This window comes from Lonchura striata, chromosome 1, assembly GCF_050655825.1.
Source record: "Lonchura striata isolate lonStrDom1 chromosome 1, ASM5065582v1, whole genome shotgun sequence".
Taxonomy (NCBI): domain Eukaryota; kingdom Metazoa; phylum Chordata; class Aves; order Passeriformes; family Estrildidae; genus Lonchura; species Lonchura striata.
This window is the reverse complement of record NC_140703.1, coordinates 101374170-101393092: the sequence shown is the minus strand read 5'-3', so window position 1 is coordinate 101393092 and position 18923 is coordinate 101374170. Positions and strand designations below refer to the sequence as shown.

General features: G+C 39.0%; 1 protein-coding gene across 8 annotated transcripts in view; it reads right to left on the bottom strand.

The window, feature by feature from the left end:
* Positions 1-651: 651 nt before the first annotated feature.
* The window catches only part of GLRA2 (glycine receptor alpha 2), a 119775-nt gene continuing 101503 nt past the window's right edge, over positions 652-18923 (bottom strand). For all 8 annotated transcript variants that reach the window (XM_085584905.1, XM_077781615.2, XM_077781614.2 and 5 more), the window contains one exon: positions 652-2166. In XM_085584905.1, coding sequence (XP_085441031.1) covers positions 1888-2166 — 279 coding nt within the window. In that variant the 3' untranslated portion in view covers positions 652-1887. The remainder of the gene's footprint in view (positions 2167-18923) is intronic.

The window sequence follows — 18923 nt, the reverse complement described above, 5'->3', positions numbered from 1 at the left end:
CTGGTCCAGGAGCAAAAGCAGACTGAGAGGTGCTGAAAGCTCAGTATGTTTCAGCACCACATCTCATTAGGGGAGTGAGAAAAATTGCCTGTACTGGGCAGCTACAGTGTGTGTATTTGGGCCTCACAAGGGAAGGTCAGAAAACTGAATTCAGTTTTCAATTTGTTTTTAAACTATTGGACATTCCCATGGCTACAAAAGGCACCTGGCACAGGCCATCTCAGCATGTCCTGTGGCTCACCAAGGTGGTGAAGCTGTAAGAAAGCGAGAAGAAAGTTCAGGCCATCCCCAAGCCAGGCACAGCACATGTGAAGTTAGGCTGTATTTCTTGCTCTGCAGGGTTGGTGTGAGAGGGGAGCAGCATCCCTCCTTCCCCAGACCTGGCTCAGCACATACAAATGTTCTACAAATGCTCCCATCGTATCCCAGACACACATCTGACAGTCCTTGACATACTCCAGGGGCTGCAATAGTCCCTTTGCTGCAGGATAGACAGAAAAATGTGGTGTGCTTAGTCATGTCAGCAGAAGGCTGCTTTTCACCCTCTTTCTGCTGACAGAGCAGTGGAAGAGCTGGGCTGTGGCACGAACAGCCCTGCTGCTGCTGCTGCTGCTGCTGCTGCTGCTGCAAATGAAGAAGAGAGTGAAGGAATGTTAGTACCACATTTAGCTTTATTGAAATTGAACAAATACCTTTTTTTAATAAACCCTTTTACAGCAAGTGTAAAATGTTAATGTTTTACTCATCTTATGTTACAGGTTGTCTTCTTCCATGTAAGCAAAAATACCATCTTTTTTTTCCTCTTTTTTTAGATTTTTTTTTAAATTTTCTACTTTAAAACATGTAGCAAGGATTTGAATAATGCAGATCCGGCACCAAAAGGTATCAGGTTCTGAAAATCACAGTACAGTTTTAAAATTCTTAGGTTAATTAATGATATTTAAAATGATAGCCACTTTGAGTAAAGATATAAATTAGAGGTCTGTAAACAAGTTGTGTTTACCTATAGAGCTATTGACTGCAGCTACAATGAGAGCGATAATAAAAACTCAATGCTTATCTGAGCTACACCTGGAAACAAGTTCTTACTAAGTAATGTGGTACAGGGCAGCACAACAGGTAAAATACAGTTTGGCACCTCAAGTTGCATGTAAAATCAGCAGAAATAAAATAAAATAAGTGCACTGTCTCCCAACAGAAATAAACTGGGCAGTTTCACTGGATTTGGAGTGTCAACTATCAAATAAATCACATGACACACAAGTTCAACCCCAAAATTACAATTCTAGTAAAGCAAGATAATATTAAAATGCACACCCACAAGGATAGTAAAGTATAAATTTTTTTCATTTTTTCCCTCTCCCCTATCAGTAGAAAGAATTTACAACCCACAAAAGGACTCCTTGGTGAAACCACTACCTACAGACATGATCATGGAATGTAGCTCAGTAGACTTGTTTCAAATAGAAAGGCAACATTATCCTGAAAAATTTTGGTCCTCTTATAGCTCACTGTACTGTAGCCACCACAGTCTCTTGATAGATGTTTTAGGAGAATTGTTTGTTTTCTGATTCTCTTTTGTTCTGAAAGGTAATATCTTGGCAATGAAGTTGGGTATAATTTGGCCCCAATTATAGATGTCTGATTGATGCTGAATCTGGAAGAACACACTAGGAGTACATAAGGGGAGCCTCTTGACTGGTCTCACGGCATATTTTTTCATGGAATCACTTTTCCTTCTACACTCCTTTTCTTCTTTGCTAATTTTTTCTCCAGTGTTCTGGGGGAGTGGGGAAGAAACCCTTAGTCCATATGACAGAATGACATTTTGCTGTTTATTTACATGTGGATCACTTTGGCTAAGAAGTCCTGGCAAAGCAGAGTTTCCTATTTCTTGTGAATGTCCTCATGCCGTATAATTTTGTATGTAATCCAGTAAAAGATGTTGAAAATGAGGAAGGCGAGTGGGAACGCAGCACGGGATATTGTATCAATCCTTTTTGCACGGTCAACAAACTTCTTCTTGATGGACTCTGAATCCTTTGGTGGTGCTGGAGCTGGGTTGGGTGGCGTAGCCTTGACTGCTGTGCCATCTTTGACTTGGAGGCAGTGGCCCATGCCATAGCCACTGAAATTGAATCGGCTGTCACGAGCAACTTCGTCTTCCTGGAGGATAAAGAGGACAAATAAGACACACAATCACCTGTCTATTGAGCATGCCATGTAGCTGAGTAGTTGAGGTGCACCCCTCCAAAGTACCTCAGCAAATTACCTGGTTACGCAATGACAAAAAGTCTGGGTTTTAAAGACAAACAAGAAATTAAAACCCACATAAAAAAATATGTGTAAATCAGGTAACTTCCAGTGTTTGTGAATCTGAGCTTTAATTTTTCTAGCTATGTCTAAATCAAGTGCCCTGAGCAGCAAGCTGTATCCCAGCCCTATAGGGAAGAGGTTTGACTCCACAGGTTTATATTGCTCTCCTTGAGCTTTCTGTGGGGAGGAAACATGGTTGTGTTGGTAGCAGGATGTCTGCTTCAGCCAGGCTGAATTGAATGACCCAAAGATCCAGGGGCCCAAGTTCATTGCTCAGCCTCACAGCAACCATACAGCTCCATCTCAAACCTGCAAAACAGGGGCAGATCATGGTCCCTCCTTGCTCACAGGAGTGCTCTGTCAATCAGTTCTTCAAAGTGCACTGGGCACTTGGATTTAGTGTTGGCACCTGGGAGTCAGGTGCAGTAGCACAAGCTAATGTTGCATCACCCTGCAGAAATCCATTTTCTCTTGTCTGGATGGGTGATATTTGTTTTTGGAGAGGTGAGTAACTACCACTGAACTTTATCACTATAATAACTGAGTGATGAAAGGCTTGTGATTGTGCTGGTAAATTCTCCCTGATGTTTCTCCTGTCTGATAGAACAATAATACACAAGTTAACAGTTGCTGGCAGCTCTCCATGAAGGATTCAAAACCAATAGACAAAGCAGCTCTATTCTTTTTCATTCCAGCAGAGATGAATTGTAAGTTCAGGAGCTTGTTCTAGTTAAAGACCTTTTCTTTGACTGACAGATGCTTCACTGTTGACTGAAAATAACCAGTTATTGGGCAGATAAGGAGCCAAATCCCTCACGGGGATGTTTAATATCCTCATATCTCTTACCAAACCACAGCCTTCTGAACTTAACAGAAAATCAAAAACTGCAAGGAAAAAAAGCATCACAGCAGCAAGATATTGAATAATGAGTATATTGGCTGAACTTTGGGGTGGGAAGGGAGGATAATTTGCACCTATTCAGGATGTAAATCACTGCTCCTTCACAGAAGAACCTCTTTCAATAGCAGCATTTTTCTCTCTCCCCAGGTCCAGGACTGGAATTGAATATATCACCCAATTTGCTGTCCTTACCTTGGAGCTGACATGCAAAGGTGAATAATCAGTAGTGTGACTCAAGGCTACCAAATGAGGAATAGTCACTCTGCTTATGGCACTGAATGTTTATGGAAGGAAGGTAGGCAGTAAACAGTACCTTGGAGACCCCGTCACTTCAGCATGAAGGTCTATTCTACACAGTATCCATAAGCAGGTGGAAAATTGCATCATTGCAAGGCTGTTTGAGCACTTATCCAGGGCTTACAACCTTTCCATTTCAAAAGTTCACCATCATGAAAAAACAAGAAGGATGGTCCTCTCATTTTTCAATTTTATTTATTTGCAGTTTGCAGTGCTTCTGTGAAAACTCTGCTTGTCCTAGTGATTATAAGTGTGTAAAGTATTTTAAAGATGAACCCACTGAGACCTAAGTTCTGGATAGTCTTATTAGGCAAGGCTTGTCTGGCATGACTTAATAACACTACCAAAAGAATCCCCCAATAATACAGGGAGATGCCTTCCTCTCAGTGTTTTTCATTTTACTGAGTTTAAAGGATAAAATGCATGCCCAGGACATGAGAGGTGATTAAAAAGGGTAACAGATTTTCAGCAGCTGTGTTGCCATATGTACTTCATTCATTTTTTAAAAATTTAATTTCTGTTGCTCCTGAGAGATCTGTGGGAAGAATAAAAAGTACTGAGCTCAACACCAGCTTGGAGAGTCCTGACTTCCACTGTGCCCTGGTGGATCACAGCATTGTCACATGAGGTTGAGCAATTCATCTACAATGTCACAGCCTTCCTTTCAAGCTTAAGCTGTAGCAACTTGAGTGGGCAGCCACCTGATATTAGGGACAGGGACATTTAAATAAAATTAGTTTAGGTATTCAGCACTCAACCCTTAACTGTAAGGAGCCACTTATGTCCCGATGGGATTTAGAGTCCTGCTTTTCCCACCCAGACAGTTGTCTGTGCCACTTCTTCCTCACACAAGCCAGAGGAAAGCATGTCCAGTATTCATGTTAGTTTTTCATTTAGGACTGCAGCAGATGGGATTTACCCTGTGTACAAGAGGTACCTCATTCACCTGGGGTATGAGTGATACATGGTCAGTTTCCCTCTCTGCTTGAACAGATTTGAATCTCCTTTTCCCTAATAGATCTCTGGATTGATTTATTACTGTTTTCCCAACATGGAGCTGTTTGCTGGTTGCAAAAAAAAAAAAAAAAAAAAAAAAAAAAAAAAAAAAAAAAAAAAAATTAATGTAGGGTTTTTTAACCTTTATCAGAAAAACCTTTTTCAAAGACTAAGTAATCGATTAGGAGAACAGCATTGTCTTGCTATACCCACTTGTTACTATGCCTGATATGATGGATTTACACAAACACAGCACTAGAAACACCCAAGCTGTAGCTGTTGGGATCTTTTAAGTGCCACCAGAGGCAAGGAAAGCCAGAGTCCTTACAGCCCCAGCTCCAGCCCTGGAGATGCCACAGCTCCAAAACCACCATGGGATTTTTAACAGGAAAATCCCCCGGAGCCGAAGGAGCTTTGCAGCCTGGCATGTGCCTGCACTCTGAGCACTGCCAGGTCTCACAGGCAAGACCTGACCCCATCAGAGCTCTCCCACCTGAGCAGACATCACCTGAAAGACCTCAGGGTGGTGAGAACTCTGCCCTTACCAACGAAAGTGGCCAAGGGTGTTGAAAGTTAACAATGAAACCCTGGAGTCCCACATGTCTGTGCTAAGAGGGTATTTTTGCCATGAGACTGCAGAAGTGGCCTTGTGTCTTTTTGGCCCTCTGAGCTCCTAAACTGGTTCCACCCAAAATGAAGCAGAGGGGACAGAAGGTTTCCTCCATGCTGCTGAGGGGAGCTGGGGAATCAGGCCAAGTGCTGGAAGTTCGTTGTCCATGCTGCTTGTGGGCTAGCTCACTCTGGAGTGGATCATGCCAAAAAGCTTTCGCCCAGACAAATCTGGGCTCCACTGGGGACTAACACTACACAATGCCATCATGAGTCATGTGGTGATATCTGGCCTCAGGAACAATAAAATCCCCCATCTGATTTACTTTAGCATTATGGATGTAGTTTAAAAAATCTGTCTCTAAACCACCATAATCTTACGACAAAAGCACAGTTTGACATTTCAGATAATCTTCCAACATCCTGTTACATATAAAGGACTTGGGGGAATAGTCACAGAGAAAAAAACAAATTTACACACTTTTATAAAGAACCTTTTTTAAAATTCTAATTCAAAATGCTAGATGAAGAACTGACCTTAAGTGCTTTCCCGTAAGGAGTGGATATATCTTCCTTTGAGCTAGAGGGTTGGTGAACTACTGCACAACTTACCTTGGGTACCTTCTGGTGAGGCTGCAGAGTCACTCTTCATTCTCAAGGTCATACTCAGTTCATACCCTCTGACATACCTACCATGGACACTCATCCACCGACAGTCTTCAACCTGTTCTCTACCTTAGTCACTGCTAAAGTACTCCAAATGACTTTTCAAACATCTCTATCATTATTTTTAATCAGATTACACTTTAAACATATTCATTTTAAACTGGACAGAATCTCACTTGCATAAATCCTAGACTATTTATGTGTTTACAGATGCTAAAACCAAAATCAAAGAGCAGCTGAAAGACACTGGGCATCAACTGGAGTGGCAGAATCCAGTGCCATTGAAGTTATTAGCTTTATCTTTCTAAAGAGATGTGAAGTTAGGTTACATAAACCAGAGTCACAACTCCTTCTGTCATTGATTAAGGCATAGGGGAAAGGATCATAAACTAGGATGAAAAACAAAAGAAATTAATAGCAAGAGGAAAGGGTTCTTTTGATATTTTCTTTCAGATGTTAACACCCTGAGTATTTTAGAAGAATTATCAATTGAAAACTAATTATATTTCCTGAGATTGAGGTAAATACTTTCTATAGATGTTTTTTCAACAACATAAATTTATGACTATTGTCTTATGATGTCATAATGATCAAGCTTAGGTATTGGCTTTCAATGATTTTCATTAAACAAGAATTACATATTTTTCTTATTTTTAAATAACCCTTTATGAATTTAGTGATTTTTTGTACTTTACAAATTGATGGCATTAAATTCTCTTGACTTAGTTTTACACTAAGCAACACATAAATGGCCGTAATACTTCTGAAATGGCTTTCTTTTTTCATTTTTCATTTTTATAAAGCTTTTATTTCTACTCAATCAGGACTAGAATGTATTTCATACCACCAGTTTCACACCAAAGCAATCAGAAATAGGAAAAACACTTTAGAAAATCTATCCCATTCAATGCCTTCCATGCTCAGCTTTCTGTAAAATGCATTTTGAAGGGCTTTGTCCCCACCACTTTTAAATGCTTATTGTCAGCATTGAATAAGTTTTAACAATGAGGAAAATGAGAGAGAGGCTGGCTTCAAGCAGTGTATTTAATTTGCTCTCTGATGTGATTTATTCTTTTAATTTTGATACTCTTTTCCAACATATGGTGGAAAAACTATTTAAAAGACTATCTGGTTTAATTAAATTTCAAGGATACAGATGATTAATTTTAGGTATAGGATAGAGAACATCAGAGAAATTTTCCTTTTGGTATTCATAAGCACAAAGTTAGAAACCCGGAATCAATTCAGACTTGAATGCAAAATGGAATCATTAGGGAGTGGACACCAAAATATGTATGGAGATTTCATTCTTAAATCATCTTTATGACTTTGAGATACCTCCCATCTCTCAGTACTTTACATAATTCATGGTATGGGTTTGCAGACAGTCATGCTTACATGGTTTCAGTTCTCAGGAGTCACTGAGTATGTGGATGAAGATAGTTCAGCTGAGAAGCACATTTGGACTTTCAAATCCCCTTTGGTTCCTCACAGAAGCCTCTTACAAAATTCAATTCAATTCAATTCAATTCAATTCAATTGTGAGGAGATGAGAAGGAAGGTCCTTTCACAGATTAACTGTTTAAAAGGCAGTAATGGAGTTTAGGAGTAAATGATCAATTTCATAACTGGGGGATTCACTGGAGGGGATCTCTAAGAATCTCTGTGAGAAGCACTTAGAAGGAACTGAGTTATAAATAAGCTGGGACAAAGGCTCCCAAGGGAAGGTACACAGGTGAAACAGGATATTCAGAACAGACAAAGCTAAGCCAGGCTTTCTAGAAGGATTCTAAAAAATGAGTGACTAAGTAACAGAGTAGCAGTAAATGAAATACAGGGTTGATAAGTGCAAGGTAAAGCATTGCAGAAGATAATCCTAATTACACATAAATGCTAGTGGGCTAAAAATGTTGTTTGGGTTTTTTTCTCATTTGTGAGTTTGGGAAATTGGTACATATATGATTCTGACATCAGTCCTCTGCTAAACATCAGTCAGGAAATGGGCAAACAAAACAGAAAATGCCATTCTGCCATATATCTACTCACAGAGCCATCAGTTTTTGGACACAAGAGGTATTTCTGGTCACTCAAGCCTAATGAAGACATAAAAGAAGTAGATAAAGTACAAAGAGGAACAGCAAGGATGGTAAAGGCTTTTTACTTTGCATGAAGAAAAGAGATGAGATCTCATCTTAGAAAAGCTGTGTTTGGAAGGTGATATCACAGGATGCTAACAAACTATTCTGATTTCTTACAGCCTGAAAAGCTCTGGACATCAGCTCACTTATGCCAGATGTCATTCCCACTCCTTCTTAATGCAGACTTCAGAGGAGCAGAAGGTGATGTAAAATTGTGACCTCACTTCAATCCTGCCCAAATTATAGACCAAATACTTCCCAGAATTTGGTTTAAATATAGTTTTCCGTAAACATTCGCCAAGATGTTTAATCAAAAGTGTAAACAGGCTCTGACTAATCCTACTGCAAGATGACACTCCATCAGGACCCATCATTCTGCATGTGACAGTGGCATTCACCCTGTTCCAGCCTCTCTTAACAGCGATTTTCCTGCTCACTGAGGTTGGCTTTTGCTCTCATTTGAACCCTTATGGAATCTAAATAAAACAGACCTTGTATTATAAACAGACCTTTTATTAATGGAAGAGAAATTGGTCCTTGTTGTCTTTGGTGAGGTTTCCAATGGACAAATTTAGGCTTGTTTTGGAAACTTGTGTTTAGTAGCATGTTCTGTCTCCAGTAAACAGCACAAAAGTCTCTGAAGCATGAGTGATTTACTTACGCAGTCTGAAAGAACAGCAAGTGAACTGTTGTTAATGCAATAATGAAATGGTAGTTAATGCGGCTTCGCCCTTTTCATGTAGGAATTGAACATTATCCAACTGAAAGAGTAACATAATTTAAACATGTTGTGAGCAAAAATATTTTCCTGCCTTGAAATATCTATAAGTAGAACCAAAATTTTTCAAAAATTACTTTCACATTAAAGATTATACAGTCAGTAAGGGTAAGTAGTTTGCTAGGAAAAAAAACTAAAAAATCTTTTTTCAGTAAAGAAAGGCTTCTGTCTCTAAATTTTGCAAACACAATTAATGAAAATTTCTTATTAAATTTCAAGTTTTATATAAAATATAATGATTGTTGTCATTTTAGGGGAGAGAGAACAGATGAACTAATGCTTTGCAAAGCACCATAAATGTTATGATAGTCATTCCCCCTAAAAAAACAGTAGATTGATTTCTGAGACAGTCTTGGTTGCTTGTTTCCCTTTATTTTAAATGAAATTTATGCCTTAAAATATTTAGATACAGCGATCTCTGTGTCTTATAAGTATAATTTGACTGGATATTAAATTCTCTCAGGACAGTAAAGTCTGGAGGCTTGACTGTTCTTGGATAACTTCTGCCAGTGTCTCTCCAAAGAAAGAAGAGGCTGGCCAGTTTATCAGTGGAAATGGCACATTATTCTGTTTAACATCAGACAAATACATGTTTGTCACCTAGATTTGAAAGATAATCTGCTCTGACCAGAAATCTGTTGGGTAAAGGGCAGCTGACTTCTACTCATTCTATCTGTATGCAACGCTGAGTAAAATGCAAAGCTGGTCTTTAAATATATGACTTTTTCAGCTATAACAAGAAATAGCTGTCAATGGACACATCAAGCTAAACAATGTAAAGCAAGACATTAGCTAAAATTTTAGAAGATCAAAAACCTGCAACACAAGTGGAAATGTACCTAAAATTCACTTACTCCATTTTCTTTTGCTTTCTCCAAGATGTCTACATCAGGAGAGTGAGCAGACTCTCACCTTCCTCCTTTCAGCAGTGTTCAAGTCTGAGTTTCAGACTTCAGTTCTCTCCCTCCCAGAAAGCTGCTGCAGGGTCAATATCACAGGACAAGGGCATATGGTGTCAGGAAGGGGCGGAGGAAGGGGACAGGCAAAGGGAAGGAAGAAGAAAAGGCTTTTTGCCTCTCTGGTGATGGACTCTCACCTTCAAGCCATTTTCTGTAACAAACACTCAGAACGAACCCCAGCAAATGCAGACAGAGTTTACCAGGATTTTTCTCAGACATTAATGCATTTAATTCATGCAAATACTGAACAAAATGAATTAAATATTGCAAATTACATTAATAATTTAAATTCTGTAGCTAAAAATAGTCAAGAATATTTGAATAATCTTAAAGTGTTCACATGCAAATTTTATAAATTAAATCAGGGGAGGCTGTGGGAGGTATTTTGTTTGTTTCATTGTTTTTGGTTTTGGGTGCTTTTTGTTCCTTAAGTGACAAGCCTTTCTTTTCCAGTTATCAGTTCTTAATACCAGGCTTCCAATAAATAATGTTTTGGATTTGGTTTCATTTCTTTATCTTCTATTATACAAGTTATATTTCCGGCTTTCCATATCATTTATTTCTTCTTGTTAGTCAAGATCTCAATCTGGATTTCTCAAGCTATTCTTGTGTAGGCCCAAAGCATCATTGGGTTAAAAAATATATATTTGCCCGTTATCTGCCCTTCAAACTTGTTTCCAAAATAAATTGTTGCATCTTAGACATATCTTGACTCTTTGAATGTATTAGAAATTTACTACACAGGTAGACCTCTGTATTTTCATTTTTTATTTGCTTCTGTGAGGGATGCTCTATCAAATTCTAGTATTACTTGTTCTCAGGAAAATAAACATTCATCATGAAGTAAAAATCAATGACACTCAATGCTATAGCAACTTGAATTGCTATCTCTGTATGGAATTGTTGGAGTGTTTTTTCTCATCTGATAAATAAGTCCAAAGACAAATTCTAGAAGGTGATTGGAAGTATGCATGCAATGGAAATTAAATAATACTTCATTAAAAATGGGTTTGATAGTTTTTCTTTTACTGTATTACACACACACACATACACATGAACCCACCCATGTTCTACACATAGGTGTGGGCATCTACTTAATCTATCCTCTAATGCATTCCCTGAAGGCAGTAGTTAGTGGCAAGTTCACCTAGTGAGAGCATTTTTATTCTATTTTAAGGTTAAGGGCACTCTCCAGGGATTTTATTAATTATTAATTTTTAATAGCTTCTCAAAATGCTAACTTTTACACTAGCTTTTCCCCTGCAGTAGTTCGGAGAAGCAAGAATACAGAACACACAGGCAATGGTCATTAAACCTTCCCAACCCTCTCTGCCCATAATAGGCTCTTTGGGGGGTGCTGACATCTCTCCAAGAGGATCATCTGCCCAGGCCAGTAACTAAGCAACAGATCTCCTGGTGATGGCCTTTTATTATTTGGCAAAACTGATACAAAGATAACCTAAAACAAGATATTTAACTGTGTATGAGAGAAGTCAGTACTGAGAGGCACAGGCAGATGAAATGTGGAAGCATGGCTGTAGCACTGGAAAAGGTATTCTTGGGAGAAGATCTCAGATGCTTATCTGAACTCAAGTTTTGTTCAAGAATATCAAGGAAAACAGGAGAGTAAATGTCCAGTTAATTTACCTAAATAACATCACACAAGGATAGCACAAAAGTGAAGGGTTGCTATGCCACCAGCCTTCCTGAGACATGCATGTTTTCTCAGGAAAACACCCCAACAATTCCACATGGAGATTGCACTGTCAAGTTGCTCTAGCATTGAGTGTCATTGATGTTTCATCTATTATGTCCTGGAGTAACTCTAAAACAGTGTCTGCAGTACCAGAGCTCTGGAGAAACCTGTCATGAGGTACATGGAAGAGGTCAGGACTCACTGTGACTGCCTACAACCTCCTGACCTTGAGGTTCCACTTTTGAGAAGGGACAGCACTAGGGGCAGGATGGTATTCAGAAAATATGCCAATAAGCCAAAGAACAAAGCAAAGCAGGAGCACCCTGAGAGGCAGGGAGACCTGGCAGCTCAAGTTTCTACTTCACTTAACATCCAAAAGCTCCATAAGTACCAGGCAGAAGAGGTGTTTGGTGATAACCCAAGTTCTGCACAGTAGGACATCACACACACTGTACAATCATAATGGGTGGGCATTAAACTGATTTGTTGTCCTCTGAGCTGAAAACATGAATGGGGTCTTGGAATCCCTAATGTGAAACACAGGCAAGTTACTATCTACTCTTGGTCTTTTGCTTCCCTGTCTCCTTAGTTCTGCAACCATCTCTTCTCTTTTTAACTCCTTTTAAACTTTTTTTTTCTCTGGCACATTTTGCCTCCCAGACCTGTTTTTGCCTACCTTCTCTTTGATGCTTTCATCCTCACTGTTTTCCTTATAAATGGTCCATACCTTCTGCTTGAAAAATTCAGTTCCTTCCTTAAGTCCTACATCCTGTGGCCCTTTCTCCTTAGCAGCTAAATTATCTTCCTCCATAGAAAAGGAAAGCCATAAAAGTAGGCCAAGACCATTTCTAAACTGAGAGGTGTTACTCTATTTTTTAAGACTAGCCAGGAATTAGATTTTGTTTTATTTTGTTGGCGTTGTGGGTTTTTGGTTGGTTTTGTTTTGTGGTTTTGGTTTTGGTTTTGGTTTTTTAATTAAAACCATCTGCTTTTGGAAAACTACAGAGTTGATAATTGCTCAAAGTTTCCAGTACCATAAAGCATTTTGAAATGTGATGCTTCTCATTTGATCTGCTGTTCATGACACACAGCCTGTCCCATTGCTGGCACAGAAAGCTGAAGATCATCAAGTGCGTGGGCCCATGCAGCAATCTGTGACTGTGTTCTGACCACCCAGAATATGCAACAAGAAGCTTTTGGAGGCTTTTAAAAATGAACATGAATGCTGCAAACCCAGCAAATGGAGTTTCATTTTTATTCTAAGTTTAAAGTTCAGAAAAAAGAGTTTGTGCGTAGCACATGTTGTTCTAGTCTACTGAAAACTGAGTAACGTGGTAGTATATGTAAATATTAAGAGATTAAACAGTTGGCATGCTCTGGAATACTCCAATGACATGTCCAATCACAGCAGTACCATCTGCTTTTCCTTATATGTGCTAAATTTATAACACTCTGCTAATTTCTGTAAAAGTTTACTCACCAGTTTCAGGAAATTATACTTAACAGACATGCAATATTTGGGTTTTGTGACTTACTGTTAGCAAACAGTTAGTAAAAGCCTCTTTAGTTACTCATCTCAGACAAAGGACTTTGGAAATCAATAACATCGATTATGATTCTTAACCCTGAAGGAATGGCAGTGATTTGCAATTCAAATGTTAATTCCTTAAGTTTTTGCTCACACTCAAATTTTGCCAGACCCAAAGGCAATTAGACTTTCACCTGGAGCTTGGAAACCAGTAAAACACAAGTCTGGTATTGTACAGCTAAATTAAAATTAACTCCTGTTTGGAGTGGAATTTTTTAGCAGGTTGCTTAACTGTAACTTCTCTTCAAGCAGTGATCAGTTTGACCCAAGGAGACTGCGCAATATTGGCAATATCCCCCTTGTAATTTCTCACTGACCCTCTGAGACATAGGAAAATAGAAAACCAGGCAAGGAAAGGCTCCCTTCAATGGCCATCTGGGGTTTCCACTAGTGTTTTTCCCTGTTGGCTTCACAGCTGGATGTTTTACTGCTGATACTGGAGTTCATTTAGAGTGCCTCTGCATGGTGCTGTGCTGAATGATTTCTTCCCACGGGATGAAAGGCTGAGTTATCTCTTCTTTGGGTCTGAAGGGAGCAGGTATTTCAAAGTGTGAGACCATTGAACCATCATCACCTGAGGAGACAGTGGTCTAGAGGATATTTTAAACATGTTTGACACATTTAAATAGATGGTTTCAGCTTGCCAGTTTTGGAATGGATCCTAAAATAGAAGTCACTATAAAGAATAAAGAAATTTGTTTTGGATGATTAAGAGAATATGGCTCATATATCCAAGGTGTGACAATTCCAATCACATCTTCATTTCAATTTACAGGAAAGAAATAAACTAGGCTTCATTATTGTTCATACTGCTGGCGCTATATATTTGACATGATAATCTACAGTATTAGTCAGTAAATTGACTCACTGGACTGTCCTTGATCATATGCTCCATTTTCCACTCAGCAGGGCTCTCTCTAACAGCTATATATAACCAGGGAGGGGAAAAAAAGAGACGGTTCTCTCTTAGATCATTATAAAATGATGCTGCCTTCGGTTTCCCTGTTGCTTCAGAGGTTCTAAGTGATGTGATCTTTTCACCGTCACAGATAATACTTTGCTGCTGTTTGTCTGACTTGTCAGCTCCTCACACAGAAATCCAATACTTCCCTCTTGTCACATATTCATTTCAGTAATGTGCTCTTTTGCAGGCCTTAAATGAAATAGTCTCTGTATTCCTATCTGCCTATAGTTTTCAAGTCTTGCCTTGTGTGGTGTCTCCTCGTCTTACCACAGTTGTCACATTAGCAACCCACATGAGTACTTGCAGCAAATGTAAAATTTACTGATTGTAATTAAAATTCTGCATGCTTTCTATTAAATAACCTAATTTATTGTGCATCATAATCCATAGCTCTGCTCTTCTGCCACTGTTTTTAAATGTCTGATTACTGAGCTAATTGCTCAGGCAGGTTGTTTTTAGACTGCATAATGCATTTATAGGTTATATATCTCTGTCAAAAAAAGTATTGGATTAATCTTGGCTCCTCATCTACATGTTGAGAAATTACTTCCTCAGTCCAGACAGAAGTTAAAGTCAGGGGCAGCCTCTAAAAGGGGCTAAAGGGTGAAGGGCAGCTGAGAAAGAATGAGATCTCACAAACAAAAAAGCAGACATCTCAGTAGAAGATTGGCATGAGTTACAAAATACAAACCTGTGTAGCTGTATTTCAGCAGCATACCTGCAGCTGTAATCTGTGTTGCTGCAGAAGGAAGGGGAAGCAAACACTTAGTTCAGAAAGAGCCTATCACTATTTCTGTCCAGAATGGTAAATAATTGTTCAGATACTTTTTTACTCACATTTGTTCCAGAAGTACTTGCAAGTCAAAGAGAATTACAGGATGTAGATCTGAAATACTCAAATGTGGATCAGCACATCCACAAAAAGATAAAATTCAGCTCACACTCTCCATTAGGAACAATCCCTGATGAATCTCTTTTAAACTCACTCCTGATATATTGGGCACATTATAGAACAATGTTTAACAGCACTGATTAATAATTTCAGCAACTGTAAATTGTTCAATACACTGCCTGGTGCTGGCTCTGCCAGCTGGCTCTCAAGCCAGCCATCTTCCCTGCCACCTTACAACTCTGTATTTGTAGTCTGAAGAACAGAATAGAAGTCAATAACTGTCCAGGCCAAACAGCTTCCTCTAAATTGTAATGCTTTAAAAATGCAAAGAGGCTAAAGTCTAAGCCTCTTTGCTTCGAAGGTTTGAAAGCTGCCAAGCAGAAAAGATCCCTAGATTCATATGGTACCAATTCCTAAGACATCTTTACTCTGAAATCAAAGGCAAGGAGGGAAGATTTATGGTAAAAAGAAGGTCAACATTTACATCCCACCATGTGATACTGCTTACCCTTTGGGCACCCCTGTACCCCTGGGGTATGGTGCTTTTGGCTAAATACCTTTCCATCTCCCCTCAGGTGAATGAGACCTCACCAGGGGAGAATGGGGTTCATATTTCATGGCTAAAGGAGGTAAATATTTGACAGGCTCACAAGAGTGAGGTGTGGCAGCAAGGAACATACAGCAGTGACAGGAAAAAAAGTGAGGTGCTAAAAACACTGGCTGGGATGCCACATGCAATAAAAACACCCCTAAGCTTCACATGGGCTTCAAAAAATATTCATGAAATAGCAGCTGTTAGATTCAAATACAGCATCTGATGAAAAAGATCTGCTGTCATGGTATAAGTCTGATATTCAACCCCAGCTACACAAACACTCACAAGAGAACTCACTAAAGAGGAAAGAAGTAACAGTACAGAGAAGTGTGACAAAAGCAGCAGTCTCCATGCATCAAAAAGTGAAATTCAAATAGATTATTTTTACAACAAAACAACACGATATAAGCCTCAAGGGAAAGTGAGCAAAGATCAAAGAGCAAATAAGAGACAGGCAACATAAACAGGCATCTCCAGTATCTAGAAGACAAAGAACAGCAGCATACAGCACCAGAGCATCTTAAAAGAGCTGTCATGTCTTTGGGGAAAAACATCCTTTGTGCAAACTTGAAAAAAAGGAGTATTTACATTTAGGAAGCAAGACAACATTTTCCGTGCCTGAATAAAACTACCCTCTCTCGACTTTTTTATTGCCTTTTTCTTCACACTCCTGTTTGGTCCCTATGAAAAAAGTACATTTTGTGTCTCCATTGCATGAACATCTAGCACAGGTAACAGTAAAGGCAGAATAATAAAAGTCCAACCCATTAGCAAAAAATATAAAACTGACTCCACTAGAGTTCATGACAGACAAATCTAGGACATCTTCAAGATAAGGAACAAAATGTCCGTTCTCAAAGACATTTTAAAAGAGAACTGCAACAGCTAGATAATATTTTGCTTTTACTTAAAGTCTAAATCCAAGGTAAAATTTTGGAACAGCAGCACTGACTTGGTGTTTAATGATTTCCTTTCTAAATGTTATTAATTATGAGAGCAAATAAACTTGTTTTCCCCATTGCTTTTTCTTCTTTGCATGGGCTAAGGACCACCACTCACTCCCCAAACCACCATCTTAGAAACCTGAAATGGCAGAATGAAATTGTCTTATTCTAAATCCCTAAATGTGCTGATTTTGTTCCTGCTGTTGTTTGTATAATTGTGCAAAGAGAAATACATCAGATAACAAAAGAAAACTAGCACAACTGTCTCCCCTCCTTTCTCTTTCAAACCTGCCCTCCTTGCAGGCACAGGCACTGAACTCAGGGTTACTTTGCTCATGACAAATACCCACCAAACACTGTGAGTATGTGATACAGTTTGCAAAACCATTATTCATCCTGCTTGCTTTCATCTAATACACATTTTTGGTCTTATCTGTCTTTGGATTCACCTCACACCAGATCTCCCTCCACTTCCAATACCCTTTTCCCTGCCAGCATGCACTCTTGTTGGCTCCAGTGGCCATACGTACTCCTAGTCCCACAAGTGATGCAGACCTAATAACAGCAACTCATGGCAAGTTTTAAAAAAGTATTTCAATAATTCATAAATCATCACATTGAACTGACTGCTCTATCCATAAATAGCAAAGGCTGCTCATCACAAAAATACCACCTTTGGTTTAGAAGTCCTTGAGCTGCAAAGTCCTGGAGCCCAGGAGGATGCAGCAAGGATGGATTGCTGCCACACAGAGATTCCTGTGCAAGGCAGAGCCCTGGCCCAACACAGGACAGCCTTCCTGGAATTTGTGATCTCCAGATGGAGCTTCCCACAGCACAGAGATGTGGCCAGCTGCTGAACAACTGCCTCATGAATTTCAAAGCTACACTGTCTATTTAACTCAAAAGTCTGGATAATGACCCAAATAAATGTTCCTACCAAATACCCTTGCTTTATGACTATAATGCTGCATGTTTAGCTTGAAAAGTTGACAAGTCTGTTTTTCATAAGATGTAAACCTGAAATAAGAATCGAAATTCAATGTTATGCATTTCCATAGGCATTACTAAAACAATTGTTTACGAGCATTTTAAAAAATAATCTGTAATAGAGCTATATCTTATTTCTGATAGGAATCCAGTTTTGTGGGGCCTGTGATAATAAATTAGACTGTTGCTAGCTAGAAAGGTAAAGCTGAAAGCAAATACTACATGGAAAACACAGTGAGTAGGTTGAAAAACCAAAAAACAGCTTGGCAAATGAGGATGAGCATCTAGGCTCATGCTTGGTAAAAAACAGATGAGAAGCAATAAAAAAAGAAGCTATATGGAGCAATAAACTTGCAAGTAGCAGAAAAATTTAAAAAAAAAAAACCAAAACCAAAAAACAACCTAATCCTCTTTAATTTTGCTAGAGAATTCATAGCTAGAAATATTGGTGAGGCTACCTGGAGTGAGAAGCATGATACCCAAATGTAAGATGCTCAAAAGAAGAACCAGGATTAATAAATTCAAGAAAGCTGAAGCCCAGATAGGGCAGAATATGCCAATATATGGAAAAACTGGCAATTACTAAGTAGAGAGGCACAAAAGAAATCCAGAGACCTCTGTGGGAAATGCAGTGTAAAGCTAATGGAGGGAGAATAGTATCTAAAATAAGTTACACCTCTTCTGGCTTCTTGTCTTGGACACACACACACAACACACACAACATACATGTGTGTGTGTTCCAAAACAATTGCCCTAAGAGGGACCTGTCTGACCAGCTATCATTATGGTCAAACAAGGAAACTGTAGTCAAATAGTTGCATCATTTGCCTCTATTCCTCCAGAAAGGATGGGGCAAGAGCTTGCAAATCTTGAAGAAAGGCCATTGTCTTCTGCAAGAGCCACTGGAAGGTTATAAGTAAAACACATATAGCCTATTAGTAGGGCAGGAACACTACTGAACAACAGCACATAGTGATTTTTCAGAAGACTTGATTATCCACTCATTGGTGTATACACCACCCATTCTAGACACGAAATTAAACACTTGCACCAGAAAAATACCCCTTAATCCATCTAACTAGGTATGTAGTTGTGAAAAAAAAGGCCATTAGGACCTTGAAAGACTTCCAGACAGAAGATACCAAGGGCTGTAAAAGAGCATCCTGTGGCACACAAGCTCTCTCTATCTCACCAGCCTGTAGCAGCATCACACTTGATTAGACTTGCTAGAATTTATCTTGCCTGTGAGGATCAGAACAAAAAAAAAAAAAAAAAAAAGCCTAGAAGATGAAAATTCTGCTGATGGGGAAAATGAGTAGATTTGGTGCCTGATCCCACTGAGGAAGTCAGAAAGAAAGCTGGCATAAGTTAGGAGACAACAGATAGATAAATTGAAAACATTGAAAGTTTGTGCTAGACAGTGTCAAGGCTGCTACTTGCAGATGTCTGTAAGGCTTTACATCCTGAAGAGGAAATGCATAAGTTTCTTTACTAGAATGGTGTGCAAGTTCTCACACTTGTGCAACTCAGATAATCTCTAATGAACAGTTTGTGATTTCTATTTTACAGTAGTTGTTCTTTTGACAGATGAAGATTA